At 52.9% G+C, this 19,494-nt stretch overlaps 1 protein-coding gene across 24 annotated transcripts in view; it reads right to left on the bottom strand.

Moving 5' to 3' along the window:
• SPIDR (scaffold protein involved in DNA repair) overlaps positions 1-4,554 on the bottom strand; it is a 374,802-nt gene extending 370,248 nt beyond the window's left edge. For 17 of the 24 annotated variants that reach the window (XR_010837399.1, XR_010837398.1, XR_010837402.1 and 14 more), the window contains exon 1: positions 4,442-4,554. Coding sequence is in view for 14 of the 24 variants with exons in the window: in XM_067017141.1 (XP_066873242.1) it covers positions 4,442-4,474 (33 nt within the window). In the remaining 10 variants the exon portion in view is untranslated. Of the gene's footprint in view, positions 1-4,247 lie in introns of all 24 variants that reach the window. The other 7 variants (XR_010837400.1, XM_067017144.1, XM_067017145.1 and 4 more) reach the window with 3 other exon arrangements.
• Between the last annotated feature and the right edge of the window lie 14,940 nt (positions 4,555-19,494).

The raw sequence follows: 19,494 nt of genomic DNA, 5'->3' as shown, positions 1-19,494 counted from the left end.
CTAACATCTTTGAAATGACAAAAATTTTTAAATAATGAATAGATTAATGATTGCCAGGGGTTAGGGGTGGGAGTTAATGGAAGTCGGTGTGATTATAAAAAGGATCCTATGCTGATGAAACTGTTCAGTATCTTGACTGTGGTAGTAGATACATGAACCTACACACGTGATAAAATTGTATAGAACTAAACACACACACACATATACACAGACACACATCTGGGGAGATCTGAATAAGATAGTTGTATTTATGTCAATACATTGGTGGTGATATTGTACTACAGTTTTGCAGAATGTTACCATTGTGGCCAACTGGATAAAGAATACGTGAGATGTCTACATCTCACGTGTTCTTTACAACTGTTATGTGATTCTACGATTACCTCAATTTTAAACAGGGATTGCCTTTAGGTACATGACTAAGTGCAGGAAGGAGCAGGGCAACAATTGCTGATTTTCATGAGAAATTTTTTCATACTACTACTTGTATCTATGAGCATGTATTATTTTGATGTAAAAGAAAATATTTTTCCCCTTACAGGAAATATATATGTGAAGTACCTGACATATGAAAAGTCTTCAATAAATGTTAGTTCTCCTTTCCTTCCATTTTAAGAATAAGACAACCTCTAGACTAAGATATCAGTACTAAGAAGTCTAATTCTGAGAAGCAGAACCACTGGTAAATCATCCAATAGGATTACCAAGGGCTAAAACTGGTAAAACCATAAGGTACTCCTACCAAGATAACTATGAGAGAATCTCTCTCCACCACTGAACAACTTTAAAACTAAGCCCTCTTCCTATTCCTTGTTCATCAAACTGAGTGAAGCAATTCTGGAGAAATCTAAAGGCAAAACAGTAGAGGATGAACAACAGCTTTGTCCTCAACTAGAAATTCCTTTCATTATCATGGTCTTTTATTATTAATTGCTTTCATTATCACTAACATTAATTGAGTGCTTATATGCTCAGTACATCATTTCATGCAGTTCTCATCATTTAACCCTCATACCAACCTTGCAAGATAGGTATTATCCCCATTTGACAGACAAGAAGCTACAACTTAGAAATGCTTTGTATATTGTGTTGGTCAGAGAGCTAGTAAGCAACATGTCAGGATTTTCTCCCATGTATGTCTAATTCCAGAAATAAAGATTCTAGCCACTGATTCTGCATTATCTCACTTTAACAAAAGTGTCTAACAATAACTGTCATGTGCAACTTCCACACAAAGGCACATTAACAGCAGCTGAGCTTTCTGACCGGGCTGAGAACCTGGGAATATCACTGGAACTTCTAAGCCTCAAGCCCAGTCATGGTATCAGTCACTAGCCTCCTCCTAATCACGTCTCACCTGCCATTCTGTACTCTTATGGCGAACTACTTCAGTGTTTCCTTTCAAGCATTAAGACTCCTACTCTTCTACCAATTCACTTTACCAATCACCAACCCACAAGGCTAGTATAAAAAGACCCACAAATGAGAGTAGCCCTCTTCACATTTTCTTATTACTTGTCCTTGGTCAATGGTGGTCAACACTCCTACCATTCCCTACCCCTCTACTCTCACACACACACACACACACACACACACTTACATACACAAGTTCCACACCCATGCTTGCCTTTACCTCTCCTTGTCACCATCATAGCACAAGTCGTCACATCTTCCCTAAGGTTAAAATAAGCCACTATAAAACTCAGCAGACCTCCCATCTACTGAGCTCTCCTTCTTCCCTACAGTCTCAGAGGAAAAATATTCCTATTACCTAATACTAACCCCTTTCTGTAACAGAAGCCAGGTCCTTATTCTCTCCTTGGCTCCTCCCCCTCCTGCTTCAAAGAAGTAATGTTTCCCTTTCTTGAAAAAGAAAAAACTTCTTTGAAATGACACGTACATTGCATTTAATTAATGATTACTATGTCCTTGCTATTATGAAAGAGGCACCAGAAATAAAATAAGGTTTTCTGATGAGGACCCAAAGGAGTAGAGAAGGAGGGTGTCATTAGAAAGATATGATGTTCCTTTATTTCTCTTTTATGACCTTACCAAGATACAGTGTTCCTTTCAGTGAGAAAAAGAAGGAGGAGAGCTATAATTCAGTCTGAGGAGGATCAGGAATCTCGGAAGGTAAGCGACTGACAGGTAAAGGGAATATTTGTGGTCATTCTTGGCTATTTAGCAAGTAAAGGGAGAAGACAAAGCTTTAAGGGAATAAGAATCATTGCACTTGAAAGGACAGTGAGGGGGCGAAGGCAGGAGGGAAGAAAGAAAGAAAATACACCCAGCCGTGGAGCAACTTGGAGCCTAATCTCTCCCTGGGCCTTATGTTTCCCATATCTGTATATCCTAACATCAGGTAAGGAGCAACTAACTCTTCCCAAGCCTCCCATTTTTCACAGGTTCAAGTTTTGAGTCACACTGACTCTTCCCTCTTCATCTTTCACTTTCAGGTACTTAAATCTCATCTTCCTTTTATTATCTATCAACTCAGTTCTTTCCCAATACTATTCCCAATTCTACCATGTTAGTTCAGGCACATATCAACTTCCATTTTAAGAGTCCAGAAAGATCTACATGGCTTGCCCTGAATTATAAAATTAGTTAGTTGTAAAGTTGAGACTGGTAACCAAGTCTTCTGATCAGGGTATTTCCCCATGTTTCTTCATACCTACAATACTTGCAAACCTTCTATACTAGTTCTCCTTTCATTCATTCATCAGGTATCTATTAGGTATCTAATATGTTCAAGGGATTATAACAGGTGCTATGATAAGGTCTTGAAAAGTGATAGAATGACAAGGGGAAAAGTGAATATCAAGTCAAATACATGAAGACTTCTAAGTGAGGATGTAGCATAAGTGCCTGACATTAAGCATCTGATTGCCAGGTGGCATCCACTTTAGAAGAAATCCATCTTGAATAAAAGTATCTCCAGCTGTATAGCATAGCTACTTGCAAAACAACCAGGTAAGGAACGAGGCTGCCTCCACCCATGAAGGTTCCTCTTCCAACAAGCGCTGGTAACCTAAATAACTGACCATTTGAGCGATCGTGCTTCTCCCTCCCTGCTATTGCTTTAAAGTAGCCAATGAAGAATGAATTCCCGAAATTCTAGACACCTAACCCTCAGATCCTAATAAAGGCAGACCCCAGGTGTGCTGTCCCTCTCTCCCTGTGTCTCGTCACCGTGTGGTCCTTGGGTGTGCCATGCACCCTCCCGGACCTGTGAGAAGGAACCTTGCTCCTCCAAGTGTCTTAACGGTTTCTGCTGAAGTGCACCCTGCAATCACAATTAGAGAGCATCAGTATCAAAAAGTTGAGACCAGCACAGGAGGAAGTGCTGGCGCCCAGGGGACTAAGGGCGAGAGGATGATAACTTCATGGTGCACTACGTTTAAACCGTGCTCAAGGGAAAGGTCAAATACACATTTGAAAATCGTCCATACAGAGGGACAGCTAACACCAATGTGTGAGACTGCCCAGAACAAACTTGCAAAGTGAGGAAAAAGGTGCAAAGTCAGAAGTCAGAACCTGGCAGGAAGGCAGCAAGGAGAAGTAAATGAGCAGTTGCAATACAGGAAAAGAATCAAGTGGCAAATGTGTCAAATGCTACAGTGACCAAGTTCACAAGTTACATGGGCTTCAACAATTTAACATACTTCCTTGATTCCTTGATTTTTTCTTTCTTCACATTTTAGTATTTTTGAAATCAGGGTTAGGTTATGTTTGTCATGGGCTTCCCGGACTTCGTAAATGTGTAGTCACAAAACTGACAACGTGTGTGACAACTAATGGTATTCCAGGAGCAAGGAGACACAGCAGTGAGACGGCGGCTGAAGCAGCGTGCGCGGACTATTTTTTAAGGAACTTTTTTGGTAAGAAAAAAGGAGTCAAGAAAGGACTCAGTGTCTGCTTTCATTCAGTTTTCAGTACGACGAGACAAATATTTCGGTAAGCAAGGAGCTCAGAAATCGCTTTCAAAAGGTAAAGGGCACGCGCAGGACAAACGCAATGCACTCAGAACGCAGCTGCGCCGCTCTCAGCGCGGTCACCAGGAGGACCCCGCGCCCGACTCGGCCGAGACGCTCCCGCTCCGGCGTCGGAAGGGTCAGGGGAGGCAGCGCGGCGCAAACGCGGCGGCTTCGCAGACCCTCCCGGACCCCAGGACGGCCGCCGTCGCGCTGCGGCCCAGCAGAGACCCGCAAGCACCAGCTGGACTCAGGCCGCACGGCCGGGCTCACCCGCTCCGGTCGCCCCGCAGCCGCGACCGTCGCCCTCCAGGGAGGCGGCTCGTCCCGCCCCGCCTCCAGCGCGGGCTGCGTCCACGCCACAGACGCCCCGGCCGCTCACCAGCCCGGGGCCAGCCACACGCGCCCCGCGAGCGAAGCAGACGTGGGGGGACCGAGGAGACGGCACCCACAGGCCCACAGCCTACCTTCAAGCCACGAGACTGGCCTCCGCGGGGCATCTCCGTGCGCGCCGCCTCCTCCAGAGCGTGCCGCCCCCTCAGGCCGCCGGAAGGCCGTGCGCCGCCGAACCAACTCGGCGCGCGGCGACGCACCACGCTCTGCGATTGGCGGACGCTCGGGCTGGGGGCGGGGCTTCTCCGGACGCACCGCCCTCCCAGCGCGCCGCGCTGCACTGCACTCTGCGATTGGCGGCCGCTCGCGCGGGGGCGTGATTTCCCTGCTACCCACGCTTCCTGGCACTGACCTAAGGTGCGGCCGCTGGGAACCGGGCGCCGGCACCAGCTGTAGGTCCGGGTTGTTCTGCGCTGCTCGGCCTGCCTGTAACTGGGCCCCGGTCCGGCAGAGCACGTGTTGGACTGGCCGCAACGCCGCAGTCGCCTCCTGGTCAGGGAGCTGCTGAAAAACCCGCGCGGGGTTTTTCAAATAAAGCTCGTACGTGGTGTGCTTTGTCAGGCAAGGACCGGCCTAAATAAAAATAAACGGTAACCTGAAGTGCGCTATGAATTCAGCAAGCGGGGCTTGGGTAATGGTTGCAGCCGTGGATAACCGGTGACAGGGCTGTTATTTCCCCATCTACTTGAGAGCAGGGGGTTAGTATCCAGAGCAGAAGTTTTCAAGTTCAGAGCTGCCAGAATCGCTGCTTCTCCCTAATGACGGCCTGGACATCGAATGTTCTGGGCAGAAAGAGGGCCGAGGAGGAGGCTGGCCTGTCCCCTTTGCCTCCTGGGGGCCCAGACACAGGGCTTGGGGGCTGCTGGGCCTTGAGGTCTGGATGCTTCCAGGTGTGGGATGAACCTGCTACTGCCCACTGGAGCCTGTTCCTTCCGAGATTCAGGAAACCGGGGGCCCCACCAAACCGAGCCCATCCCCAGCCTCTGCTGCAAGTCTGCTCGGACTGAGCCTGCTGACAGACCTGCGGGAAACAGGGCCTGGATTCCCATACTGATGGTGTTCTGTGGAATTTCCACTAGACCCCTTTCTACCCTGTTCTGAGCAAATTACTAGTCAATCCTTGCTACCATCACTCCATACTGCCTGGGAAGCTGAGGCTCCGAGACGCCAAGTAATCCAGCCAGAAGCACAGACGTGAGGCCACGGAGTGGGGTTTGCACCTGCTGCCCATGCAGGGTGACTGCCCACTTCCCACAGCTTCCACACCTGCACTCTTCACCCCCCTCCCGAGACCAGCTCTCAGAGCCTCCTCTTGGGGGTATTCACTTACCTTCTTCTAACAGGATCCGTCTCACTATCCTGTTTTGGGATCATCCGGAAGGCTTGTCACTCTGAAACAGGTTCAGCCTCACGTCACCAGGGCAGCTTTCCTGGATCACACGCACCACCTGCACATCCACTCCCAGCTCAGACCCAGAAAGGCCCCCTCAACCCCGAGCCCCATGGCTCTGCCAGGGCTCCCACCCCCTCCTTCCTAGTCCATCCCCCTCATGTCCCCTGCAGAGTCACCAGGAGCTCCCACCTGCCCCAGGCAGGCAGTCTGCTCTGTCCTGGGGCGGGGGGGGGGGGGGTCGTCTGTGGTGTCAGGTGGAAGAAACAAGAGGTACCCGTGGGGCCTCCCTCACACAGCACAATGGCCAGCACCCACCTACTGACCTCATTACCCTGGATGGGCAGGATGAACGTTCAGGGGGCCCGCAGCATGTCCTGGTTCTCATCTCATCCCAGCGCTGCCCACGGGGAAGTCGCCAAGCAACTCTGTGCCGGCTGCACAGAGAGAACGCTCATACACACGCCCCACCTCCCAGCACGCTGGGCTGTAGTGGTCAGGCCCCTCCTAAGATATGGAGATCAGCTGAGCTGGTACCCAGCATCCCACGGGGCTCTCGTGTTCAGGCCCCTCCCAGGGTATGGAGCTCACCTGGGCAGGCACCCGGCAGGGCTGGGCACATAGGAACCGTGCAGGTAGCCCTCATTGCAGAGTACCCCAAGCCCACCTGTTGGTCAGAGCTGACCCTGAGCTCCTCAGAGCAGGACCTGAACTAACAAACAGCAGCTCCTGGAGAGGTCTGTGACCCTGGGCTTCACTCTGTGCGGCCTCCCTCCACCGGGCCTTCCAGAGGCTTCCACTGCAGCCAGGGCACCAGGCCCCTGGCTCCACCCACCACCCCTCCTCTGCCTGACTCCTGGGTTCCTCTCATTAAGAGAGGGTCTTCTTGAAATTGTCTCCCACGCATGGACCAGAATAAATGATTAGAAAACAAGCCAGAGCTGCAGCGCCTTGTCTATCCTGACCCTCAGAACACCACACCTGTTCCTTGGACTTGGCCAGTGCAGCAAGGCCCATTTTCTGCACCTATGAGCCCCTGAGGGGCGAGAATTGGCTGACCTGGGCAGCCTGACCCGGCCGGCCAGCCCTCCCCAGGTGTGCCTGGGCCGAGGTCAATATAAACCCCGCTCCAGGCAACAAGAGCCCCTGCAGCTGTGCCTGACGCCATATTCTCTGCCCCGTCAGCAGTCTCGGGGCTGGGCTGCTGGGAGGGAGTAGGGCCCACGGCTCTGTGCGTGGCCCGGTGTGTGTGGGGCTCTGCTGGACTTTCTGCAGGAGCTGCCGGGCTGCCACCTGCTAAAGAAGGGGATGTGTCACCCATACCTGCCGCTGGAATTTCTCCCCCGGCAGAGGTGAGGAAGGAAAAAAGCAGCGGGGGGCCAGGACAGGAGGGATACCTCAGGCAGGGAAATGGAAAGCTTCCAGAAGAGCGCCTGGGGCCAGGACCATCCTGGCTAGCCTGCAGGCCCCAAGTCGGCCTGCGTGCTGTGGCTGGTGTGGCTCCACGGCCCTTCCTCTAGGCTTTCAAGTCCTTGCACGCATTCAGGTGTTCTACAGGAAGGGTGGGAACAGTTCAGCAGCAGCTGGCCTGGGGGTCAGCTCCCGTTTACTCAGGGACACCTCGGCCCGGTCCCCCAGCTTTGCAATGAGGACGCACCTTGCGGGGGCGCTGCTGGCTGCATGGGAGACGATTCCCCACCTCTGACCAACTTCAGAATTGTTTACCACTGGAGCAAGTGCCCTGATAGGGTTTTCATCTGTGTAACTAGTGGGTTCTTAATTGGAAACGTGAAGGGTGACATCAGAAGTCCTGAATCAGGATGGAAATACTTATCCCCAACTTGTACAGGCATAAAAACCTGGGGAGGCTGTGGGCAGCCGGCACCCTTGGGGATGGGCTTCCGACTGACCCCTCAACGTTCTGGTGTCCAGCCACTGCTTTAGAATTTCTGGGGCCCAATGCTGACTCTAAAGGTTCTGTAACCCAGCCTGTTGGCCTTTAATGAGACCTGCACTTCCAAGGTCCTACAGAGACCGTGTGACTGTGCTGTGGCTTCTGTAACAAATGATCACAAGCTGGGTGGTTTAAAACAACAGTCCTGGAGACCAGACATCTGAGATCAAGGTGTTGCAGGACGGAAGTCTCTCCACAGGCTCCAGAATAGGGCTCTTCCTGCTTTTTCCAGCTTTGAGGGGCTCCAGGCGTCCCCAGGCTTGCGGCTGCAGCCCTCCCGTCTCTGCCTCTGCCTTCACGTGGCTTCTCCTCTATGTCTGTGCTTCTCCTCTTTTGTCTCATAAGGACTCTCTCAATTGGATTGAGGGCCATCCTAACCCCAGATGGCCTCACCTCAAGACCCTTAACTACATATACAAAGACGCTTTTCCCAGATATGGTCCTGTTCCTGTGTTCTGGGGGGCACATCTTTTGGGGCCAGCATTCAACCCATTACCTGTGTATAAAATAACCCTCATTTTAGGAGATTACCAAGGTCCCGTATAGACTGGCACAGATAGCAGCCAGCAGCCATGTGGGTGGGGGTCTGGGGAGAATGAGGACCCTGGAATCACCTGGAAAGGATGAAGTCCTGGCTGCATTAGGTGAGCTCTTCCACCACGGGGTCCATGGAAACGGCCACTCCACTCTGTCCGTGGAAAGGGACCCAGTGCTGAGTCCAGAAGTGGTTATGTTGCAAACCTGGCTCTTGTGGGATTTCATCATCAGTAGCATCATGTAACCAGTAACTAGGGGCTTGGAGGAGTCACCCTCTGGCACGTGATGACAGCACTGTCACTTTAGGCTCATCAAGCTTAGAATAGGAATGTTTGAAGGAGAAGAGTTTGGGAGATTGCGAAGCTTGGTTGTTAAGGAAACTGAGCAGGTTTGTCAAGGTTGTCAAGGAAACTTCTCCCTTAAACTGAAGGCAGGGCGGGGAGAGCTGAAATCCAGGGATCTTTTAAAGGGGCTGCTCTGAAACACCATCACCTGAGAGGTGGTCTCAGCATGAGCTGGGGTTTGAGAAACGTGTGATGAGATGAAGCCTGACTTTCTGTGACAGCTGGGGAGGGGTTTGTAAAGCACCTTGGCTTTTAAGGCCAAGTTTGTTGCTGTGACAAAGTGTCTCCCAAAACTGGGCTGAAGCTCAAGATGTCTCTGTCCCCTTCCTGTGAGAGTCCAGGGCAGGTGGGTGTCAGGTCCCAGGCTCTGCCCCCACTTTGTTTCTCCTCCCTGCTTCCAGGTGAGTGTTTCAACCAGCGGGGTGGAGTGACCAGGTGGGCATAATGCCCTCCGTCCTAGGATGCAGGCTGGCCAAGGCCCTCACCACCTCCACCCCTTCCCCTTGGTAACAGGAGACACTGCGCCCCAGCTGTAAGGGGTGGGAAGGCTGGGATGTGCAGGGTAGCTGTGCACAGGAAAAAGGGAAATGGGTTCTGATGGGCAGCTGTGCGGCTCTGTTGTGAGGGTCGCCCAGACACTAGCGCACAGATTCTGGGTTCTTTGAAGCTTCGATGCTCTGTGGTTCTGGAAATCCTATAGGAGATGGTCCACAGCAGGTGAAGCTAATGCTCGCAGTGGAGGTGGTGAAGCCAAAGGTCTGCAGTTCAGACTAAAGGTGCCAATGTACACGCGGGACAAAACCATCTCGCGTGAATGGACTTCAGGCACGTATAACGTGAATGCAGTCGTGTTAATGCCTAGCATCTTCTATCTTGTGCCTCCTCAGGGACCCCCTCCTCAGTGCCTGGGGCTCCTGTAACTCACGTACAAGGGGATGGAGAGCAGGCTCTGTCCAGTCTGAGCCCTGAGTTACCCTGTGAGTCTGCTCGGGACCGCCGTAACAAATACCACAGACTGCGCAGCTTGAATAACAGGCCTATCTCCCAGTCCTGGATGCTGTCGGAGATCAAGGTGTCTGCACGCTGGCTTCTCCTGAGGCCTCTCTCCTTGGTGCTTAGACAGCCATCTTCTCCCCAGGTCCTCACATGGTCTCCCCCTGTGCCTATCTGTGTCCTAATCTCTTCTTGTAGGACGTCAATCCTATTGGATTAGGATCCACCCTAGTGATGTCATATTAACCTTGATCACCTCTTTAAAAATCCTATCTCCAAATACAACCACGTCCTGGGGGTTAGGGATTCAGCACGTGGATTTGGGGAGACATGACTGAGCCTATAGCATCCTCCTTAGGAAGCAAGTGTGCCTCGGTCCTTCCTTCCCTCAAGTCACACGAGGTGAGCTAATGGCTCAAGGAGAGGCCACTCGTGCAGAGTTTGTGTCCCAGCTGGGGAACCCTTCTCTGTTCTCTTTGATCAGGCAGTGGCAGTGCCAGCCCCCTCCTGAGGTGAGCAGTTCTGGGGTTTCCTGCTGTGTCACCTGGCCTGCTGAGGTGCTCAGTGTCTGGGAACCCAGGAGCCAGCAGCCTAGTGGGGCTGCCGGGGACTCTCAGGGCCTTGGCAGATGTCTCTCCCGGCAGATACCCTAGCGAAAGTGGGGAAACTTTGGGGGATTACAGGTGGGAGAGAGTCACAGTCTCGTTTATGCTTCAGAAAGAGCACGTTGGGGTGGGGTGTGAGACGCACCGTGGGGCAGGGAGCTTTGTCAGGTCTGATGGAGGAACCAGGCACAAGATCGGGCTTGGGCCAGGGCTGTGGGTGTAGAGGAGAATTAGCGTGGGAACTGGCCACAGGCTGTCGTCGAAATATTGGCTTCCCAGTGCACCGAGGCCGAACAGAAATACGGAGACAGGGGTTTTGGAGGAAGAGAGAGATGGCTTCATTTTTCTGCCAGGCAGAAGGGAAGACACAGCAGGCTAGTACCTCAAGAACTGGGCACCCCTTTCTTGAGAATCAGGGAAGATTTTATATGTGGGGCTCCCGCAGTCCGGGGTAGAGGATAAGGATCAAAGTAGTGAAGGTCTTGCATTCCTCCTTTCCTTTGCATTATTTCAAAACAGTCATCGCTGGCATCAGGCTGCCCGGTAATTGGGGTCCAGCAGTCTGGTAATTGCATCCATTTGCCTCTGGTTTATCAGCCAGTGACCTTGTTTCTGAAATGAAAAAAACTATAGGGTGTGATTTGTTGTGAGGGGCGTATAGAATGTAAGTGCGTTACATAATAAGGTTAGGGAGTGAGAGGCCGGGGCTGTAACACACACAGTGAGGGGTGGTGGGTGCCGAGTGTAAATCCCATAGTGTCAGGGAGTGAGGTTAGCTTTGTGAAGTACAAATCTAGTTACTGCAAATGAGTGACAGAGGAAAACAAGGAGTGATGAGCTCTTTCGGGCCAGGTCACGCTTCTTCTCCAGCCTGTTCGCTGTCCCCTTGTTTCCCTTGTTCTCGGGGCAGGGAAACTTCGTTTCTGTTTTTGCTGCAACAAGGCTGTGGAGGAGGAGCTGACAGTCACTGGGGCCCAAGGCGAGTGGGAGCCTGGGAGGCCCCAGTGTTACCGAACCGAACGTGGGTCCGCTCACCCGAGTGCAGCAGAGCCGGTCTACTGACACCGGGGGTGGCGGAGGAAGGTGCAGCCTGAATTGTCAAAGTGCCGATACAAGGAGGCCAGGTGGCCTGTGCTCTAGAACCCCGAGCTCCCTGAAGGATTTCAGCAAAGCAGTTTTCAAGGCCAAGTGAAGGAGGGGGGTCGCAGGGTATGTGATCAGCTGGTGCACGATTCTCTGATTGATGGTGAGGTAACGGGCGGTTAACGTTATAAATTCTTAGGCACCAGGAGCTCCGGGGTTACCTGTTCCTGATCATCAAGTAGTTAATTTCTTCCCCTTGGTGGTGGAGGAAGCATGCATCGGGCACTGTTATCCAGGTACTTCAGAGAGGAGCGACAGCAGAGGGTGTGGGGGAGGGGTCTGTCCTGGGAAGGCCCCACAGGGTCCTGCTCGGTTACACCTGGTGCCTGGGCTCAGCAGCCTGGGAAGGTGGGGCTGCTCCTGGGTGTGGGGAGCTGCAGGATCCCAGTCCTCTGAGGGGCCTGCTAGCCCCCAAGGTGAGATGAGTGTGCAGTGACTGGACGGAGGCGTCTGGCCTGGGAGAGGGGTCCGGGCTGGAAATGTCCCTGGAATCATCGCAGGGAGGGAGAGGAAAGGCAAAGTGGGGGCAGATGGGTCACACAGACTAATGCAGGTGACTGCGGTCCTGTTGGAAGCAACTCAGAGCCAGAAAGGAGTGGTCGTCAGGGGCTCAGCTGAGCAGGTACCCAGCAGCCCGCGGGGCTCTCATGGTCAGGCCCCTCCCAGGGTATGGAGCTCAGCTGAGCAGGTACCCAGCAGCCCACGGGGCACTCGTGGTCAGGCCAATCCCAGGATATGAGGCTCAGCTGAGCAGGTACCCAGCAGCCCACGGGGCTCTCGTGGTCAGGCCCCTCCCAGGGTATGGAACTCAGCTGAGCTGGTACCCAGCAGCCCACGGGGCTCTCGTGGTCAGGCCCCTCCCAGGGTATGGAACTCAGCTGGGCAGGTACCCCAGCAAGGCTGGGTACATAGGAACTGTGCACGTAGCCCTTCTTTCAGAGCACCCCCAGCTCACCTGTTGGTCAGAGCTGACACAAAGCACCTCAGAGCAGGACCTGAACTAACAAACAGCAGCTCCGGGACAGGTCTGTGACCCTGGGCTTCACTTTGTGCGGTCTCCTTCCACCGGGTCTTCCAGAGGCTTCCACTGCAGCTGGGGCATCAGGCCTCTGTTTTACCCACGCCCCTCCTCTCCCTGACTCCTGGGTTCGTCTCATTAGGAGAGGGTCTTCTTGAAGTTGTCTCCCACTCATGGGCCAGATAAAATGATTAGAAAACAAGCCAGAGCTGCAGCCCCTTGTCTATCCTGACCCTCAGGACCTATACCTGTTCTTGGACCTGGCCGGTGCAGCAAGGCCCATTTTCTGCAACTGTGAGCCCCTGAGGGGCGAGGATTGGCTGACCTGGGCAGCCTGACCCGGCCGGCCAGCCCTCCCCAGGTGTGCCTGGGCTGAGGTCAATATAAACACCGCTCCAGGCAGCAGGAACCCCTGCAGCTGTGCCTGACGCCATATTCTCTGCCCCGTCAGCAGTCTCGGGGCTGGGCTGCTGGGAGGGAGTAGGGCCCACGACTCTGTGCGTGGCCCGGTGCGAGTGGGGCTCTGCTGGACTTTCTGCAGGAGCTGCCGGACTGCCACCTGCTAAAGAAGAGGATGTGTCACCCATACCTGCTGCTGGAATTTCTCCCCGGACAGAGGTGAGGAAGGAAAAAAAGCAGTGGGGGCCGGGACAGGAGGGGTACGTCAGGCAGGGAGATGGAAAGCTTCCAGAAAAGCGCCCAGGACCAGAACCATCCTGGCTGGCCTGCAGGCCCCAAGTCGGCCTGCGTGCCGTGGCTGGTGTGGCTCCATGGCCCTTCCTCTAGGTTTTCAAGTCCTTGCACACATTCAGGTGTTTTAGCTGGGAAGGGTGGGAACAGTTCAGCAGCAGCTGGCCTGGGGGTCAACTCACGTTTACTCAGGGACGCCTTGGCACGGTCCCCCAGCTTTGCAATGAGGATGAGCCTTGCGGGGGGGCTGCTGGCTGCATGAGAGACGATTCCCCACCTCTGACCAACTTCAGAATTGTTTACCACTGGAGCAAGTGTCCTGCTAGGGTTTTCCTCTGTGTAACTGGTGGGTTCTTAATTGGCAGCGTGAACGGTGATATCAGAGGCCCTGAATCCGGATGGAAATACTTATCCCCAACTTGTACAGGCATAAAAACCTGGGGAGGCCGTGTGCAGCCGGCACCCTTAGGGATTGGCTTCCGACTGACCCCTCAACGTTCTGGTGTCCAGCCACTGCTTTAGAATTTCTGGGGCCCAATGCTGACTCTAAGGGTTCTGCAATCCAGCCTCTGTTGGCCTTTAATGAGACCCGCACTTCCAGGACCCTACAGAGCAGGGTCTGTATGACTGTTCTGTGGCTTCTGTAACAAACGACCACAAGCTGGGTGGTTTAAAACAGCAGGAGTTCATCCTCCCCCAGTCCTGGAGACCAGACATCTGAGATCCAGGTGTTGCAGGATGGCTTCTTCTGAGGTCTCCCTCCTTGGTGCTTAGACAGCCATCTTCTCCCCAGGTCCTCACATGGTCTCCCCCTGTGCCTATCTGTGTCCTAATCTCTTCTTGTAGGACATCCATCCTATTGGATTAGGATCCACCCTAGTGACGTCATTTTAACCTTGATCACCTCTTTAAAAATCCCATCTCCAAATACAGACACATCCTGGCGTCCTGGGGGTTAGGGATTCAGCCTGTGGATTTGGGGAGACATGACTGAGCCTGTAGCATCCTCCTTAGGAAGCAAGTGTGCCTCGGTCCTTCCTTCCCTCAAGTCACACGAGGTGAGCTAATGGCTCAAGGAGAGGCCACTCGTGCAGAGTTTGTGTCCCAGCTGGGGAACCCTTCTCTGCTCTCTTTGATCAGGCAGTGGCAGTGCCAGCCCCCTCCTGAGGTGAGCAGTTCTGGGGTTTCCTGCCGTGTCACCTGGCCTGCTGAGGTGCTCAGTGTCTGGGAACCCAGGAGTCAGCGGCCTAGTGGGGCTGCCGGGGACTCTCAGGGCCTTGGCAGATGTCTCTCCCGGCAGATACCCTAGTGAAAGTGGGGAAATGTTGGGGGATTACAGGTGGGAGAGAGTCACGGTCTCGTTTATGCTTCAGAAAGAGCACGTTGGGGTGGGGTGTGAGACGCACCGTGGGGCAGGGAGCTTTGTCAGGCCTGATGGAGGAACCAGGCACAAGATCGGGCTTGGGCCAGGGCTGTGGGCGTAGAGGGGAATTAGCGCGGGACCTGGCCACAGGCTGTTGTCGAAATATCGGCTTCCCAGTGCACCGAGGCCAAACAGAAATACGGAGACAGGGGTTTTGGAGGAAGAGAGAGATGGCTTTATTTTTCTGCGAGGCAGCAGGGAAGACACAGGCAGCTAGACCTCAAGAACTGGGCACCCCTCCTTGAGAATCAGGGAAGGTTTTGTATGTGGGGCTCTCGCAATCTGGGATATAGGATAGGATCAAAGTAGTGAAGGTCTTGCATTCCTCCTTTCCTTTGCATTATTTCAAATCAGTCACAGCTGGCGTCAGGCCGCCCGGTAATTGGGGTCCGGCAGTCTGGTAATTGCGTCCGTTTGCCTCTGGTTTATCGGCCGGTGACCTTGTTTCTGAAATGAAAAACTATAGGGGGTGATTTGTTGTGAGGGGCGTATAGAATGTAAGTGCGTTACATAATAAGGTTAGGGAGTGAGAGGCCGGGGCTGTAACACACACAGTGAGGGGTGATGGGTGCCGAGTGTAAACCCCATAGTGTCAGGGAGTGAGGTTAGCTTTGTGAAGTACAAATCTAGTTACTACAAATGAGTGACAGAGGAAAACAAGGAGTGGTGAGCTTTCAGGCCAGGTCACGCTTCTTCTCCAGCCTGTTCGCTGTTCCCTTGTTTCCCTTGTTCTCGGGGCAGGGAAACTTCGTTTCTGTTTTTGCTGCAACAAGACTGTGGAGGAGGAGCTGACGGTCACTGGGGCCCAAGGCGAGTGGGAGCCTGGGAGGCCCCAGTGTTACCGAACCGAACGTGGGTCCGCTCCCCGAGTGCAGCAGAGCCGGTCTACTGACATCGGGGGTGGCGGAGGAAGGTGCAGCCTGAATTGTCAAAGTGCCGATACAAGGAGGCCAGGTGGCCTGTGCTCTAGAACCCCGAGCTCCCTGAAGGATTTCAGCAAAGCAGTTTTCAAGGCCAAGTGAAGGAGGGGGGGGTCGCAGGGTATGTGATCAGCTGGTGCACGATTCTCTGATTGATGGTGAGGTAACGGGCGGTTAACGTTATAAATTCTTAGGCATCAGGAGCTCCGGGGCTACCTGTTCCTGATCATCAAGTAGTTAATTTCTTCCCCTTGGTGGTGGAGGAAGCATGCATCGGGCACTGTTATCCAGGTACTTCAGAGGGGAGCGACAGCAGAGGGTGTGGGGGAGGGGTCTGTCCTGGGAAGGCCCCACAGGGTCCTGCTCGGTTACACCTGGTGCCTGGGCTCAGCAACCTGGGAAGGTGGGGCTGCTCCTGGGTGTGGGGAGCTGCAGGATCCCAGTCCTCTGAAACCCTGCTAAGCCCCCAAGGTGAGATGGGTGTGCAGTGACTGGACGGAGGCGTCTGGCCTGGGAGAGGGGTCCGGGCTGGAAATGTCCCTGGAATCATCGCAGGGAGGGAGAGGAAAGGCAAAGTGGGGGCAGATGGGTTACACAGACTAATGCAGGTGACTGCGGTCCTGTTGGAAGCAACTCAGAGCCAGAAAGGAGTGGCCGTCAGGGGCTCAGCTCCATTCTCTTGTTCCTTTGTAAAACCACTGTGTCAGAGTTTGAGACGCCACCAGGAGACGTCTGGGCCCAGTGCTGCCATGGCTTCATCAAAGGCCCCAGGGGGAACACAGAACCACTGCAGGCCCCGCCCATGTCCTCACTGGGAATGAGTCCCATCGGGGGTCCTGGGCTCACAGACTTCAGGGCACCTCTGTCCTCCGGACTGGTCTTCCTCCTTCCTCTCACCTGCTGGCCAGAGGCCCAGGAACCGCCAACCTGGCTCCACCCCCAGGGCCTGGATTCAGAGGCCCAGGAGCCCCCAACTGGGCTCCACCCCCAGGGCCTGGATTCAGAGGCCCAGGAACCCCCAACCTGGCTCCACCCCCAGGGCCTGGATTCAGAGGCCCAGGAACCCCCAACCTGGCTCCACCCCCAGGGCCTGGATTCAGAGGCCCAGGAGCCCCAACCTGGCTCCACCCCCAGGGCCTGGGTTCTGGGACAGCTTAGGGGTAAGCCAGACCCTCACGCTCCTTCATCTGCCTGGGGGTGAGAATGTCTTAAATGCTGCAGTTGACTGATTATGGAGGGCTGAGTGTTTCCAGCAGGTATGGGTGGAAAGATGGGGTGTGAAGTTCCTATGTCTGCAGGGTCTTCCCGGTGTGAAGATCTGTGTGTTCCCCCCGGCCAGTCGGCATCCTCCCAGGAAGCCCAGATCCAGGATTACGAGGGCAGAGGCTCTCCCCTTGCGTACCTGTAACTTCGCACTCCCACAGCAAGGAGGCTGGCTCTCACCATCTGCCATTTATCTATGCATTGCTCCTTTCCAGGTTACATGTGCAGAGGTTTCAGAATTCTTAGCTGCTACACCCTGGAAAGAACTTAGTAAAATAAAGTCCACTGTTTATATACAGGCCATTTTGCCTTTAGCCTACAGATTCCATTCATTTCCAAAGGTAACTTAGGTCAGCAGCTTTTATCCCATCCCCTACAGTGAGTTGTTTCCATATATTTCTAATACAGTTAGATTCTGTCACATTATGTATTCCATCCTGCAACACTCCTACACCCTAAATAACTAAATTTGAGTAGATTATGATTGGCCCCTTGGGCTACACACATCAATGGGCTTAGACAAATGCATAGTGACAGGTATCCATCCTAGAGTATCACATGGACTACTTCAAACCCCCCACCCCATGATCTGCTTATCATCTATGTAGCTTTGCCTTTCCCGGGATGTCATCAATGGGGTCACACTGTGTGCAGCCTGCTCAGGCTGGATTTTTCACTTAGCAGTACACGCTGAAGGTTTATCCATGTCTTTCCATAGGTGGATGGTGCAGTCCTTTCTGCTGAGTAGTATTCCACTGCATGTGTATGGGAGGAAAAACAACTTTCCCTCTACTTTTCTAGGTTCTTGGTTGAGGCCCCCCCTCGCTCCTGTAATAAAAGACAGATTACCAGGAGAAAAGCAGAAGTTTAATAACATGTATACCTTCTGAATAGAGGGGGGATACCACGGAAAACTGAGTCACTCCCTGAAATGACCAAAACCATCCCCTTCAATACTGTCTTCAGCTAAAAACAGAAAAGATGCTGGGGAAGGGGGGAAGGCCGGTTATGGAAGGTTATCATGCAAAGCACAGTAAACAAGGGTATGGCTGTGTGCACATTTAAGTCAGGACTTCCCCATTGAAAAGAGTTACTTAAGATTTAATTATCCTTCTATTTTTGGTGCAAAGAGGGACATACCCTTATAAATGGAGATTTCTCTATTGTAAATGTCCTTCATAAAATGGCAATCTCAATTTCTGAGATTAAAAAAAAACATTTATTATTTTATTTTTGGCTTCATTGGGTCTTCATGCTGCGTGCAGGCTTTTCTCTGGTTGTGGCGAGCAGGGGCTACTCTTCATTGCGGTGCGCGGGCTTCTCATTGTGGTGGCTTTTCCTGTCGTGGAGCACAGGCTCTAGGCGTGCAGGCTTCAGTAGTTGTGGCACACGGGCTCAGTAGTTGTGGCTCGCGGGCTCTAGAGCGCAGGCTCAGTAGTTGTGGCACATGGGCTTAGTTGCTCTGCAGCATGTGGAATCTTCCCAGGCCAGGGCTTGAACCTGTGTCCCCTGAATCGGCAGGCGGACTCTTAACCACTGAGCCACCAGGGAAGCCCTTTTTTTTTTTTTTTTTTTTTAAAGCAGACCAATACTCCTTATGCCAGAGAGACATATTTTGGGGTTGCATATTCTACTCACCTTGACATGGATGTACCCCAATTTGCTTATGCATTCATCTTTTGAAGGATGTCCTGATTTCAAGTTTTTAGCCATTATGGAAGTGCTGCTGTGCATAACTGCATCCTTGTTTGCATTTGGACATAGATTTTCAAAGCAGTTGCCTAAATACTGGAAGTATGATTGTTGGATCCCAACGTGAGACTTGTTTAGCTTTGGAAAAAACTGCCAAATTGTCTTACAAAGTGGCTGCACAGGCATCCTCCCAGCTATGAGGGAGAGTTCCTTCTGTTCCTCACCCTCTAGCAATTGGTATTGTCATATTTTTGGAGCTTAGCAGTCCCAATTGGTGTGCTATGGTGTCTCATGATTTTAATTTGTAGTTCCCTAGTGGTATATGATATTGAGCTTTTTCCTGTATGACTTTTACTATCTGTATCTTTTTTGGCAGGATGTCTGTTCAGATCATGCTGTTCATGTTCATGCTGGGAGGAGCCCTGTCTCCTCGGGACCTGCTGGGGCTTTGGCTTCAGGAACACGCGGGGCTGAGTCCACGCTGATGGCCGGGCTTCGGTACAACCCGGGGCCAAGTCCACACTAACGGAAGCCGGCTCTCCTCAGGACCCGCTGGGGCTTCAGCTCTGGGACACTGGGGGGTCCAGTTCATGCTGAGAGGAGCCTGGTCTCCTTGGGACCTGCCGGGAGGTGCTGCCGCTGAGGGAGAAGGTGAGAAAAAGTGGGGAGAAGGTTCCTGTGCGTGGCTGACCGCTGCGGGTGTCTGTCTTCAGAGGACCCGGGAGAGGAAGGGCTTGATGTGGAAAACTGGGTGTTTGGCCCCTTTTGTGTGGGGTGTAGACAGAGTTCAGTGTTGTTCTTTGGCGAGTGGCGTCTGGTTTTCCCAGCACCGTTTATTGAGGGGCCTGTCCTTTCCCTGGCGTATGTTCTGGGCTCCTTTCTTGTGAATTAACTGATCGCATAGCTGTAGGTTGACTCCTGGGCTCTCTGCTCTGCTCCTCTGGCCCGTGTGCCTGTTTCTGTGCCAATGCCACACTTCGTTGGGACTGTAGCTTCGTAAAGAAGTGTGAAGTCAGGGAGCGAGAGGCCTCCAGCTCGTTCTCCTGCCTCAGGGTCGCTCTGGCTCTTCTGGGTCCTTCGTGGCTCCACACACAACTTAAGATTGTTTGTTCTGTTTCTATGGAAAATGTCATTGCACTTTGGGTAGGGATTGCA

The sequence above is a fragment of the Kogia breviceps genome, chromosome 17, assembly GCF_026419965.1.
Source record: "Kogia breviceps isolate mKogBre1 chromosome 17, mKogBre1 haplotype 1, whole genome shotgun sequence".
Classification (NCBI taxonomy): domain Eukaryota; kingdom Metazoa; phylum Chordata; class Mammalia; order Artiodactyla; family Physeteridae; genus Kogia; species Kogia breviceps.
This window is presented reverse-complemented; position numbering and strand designations above follow the sequence as displayed.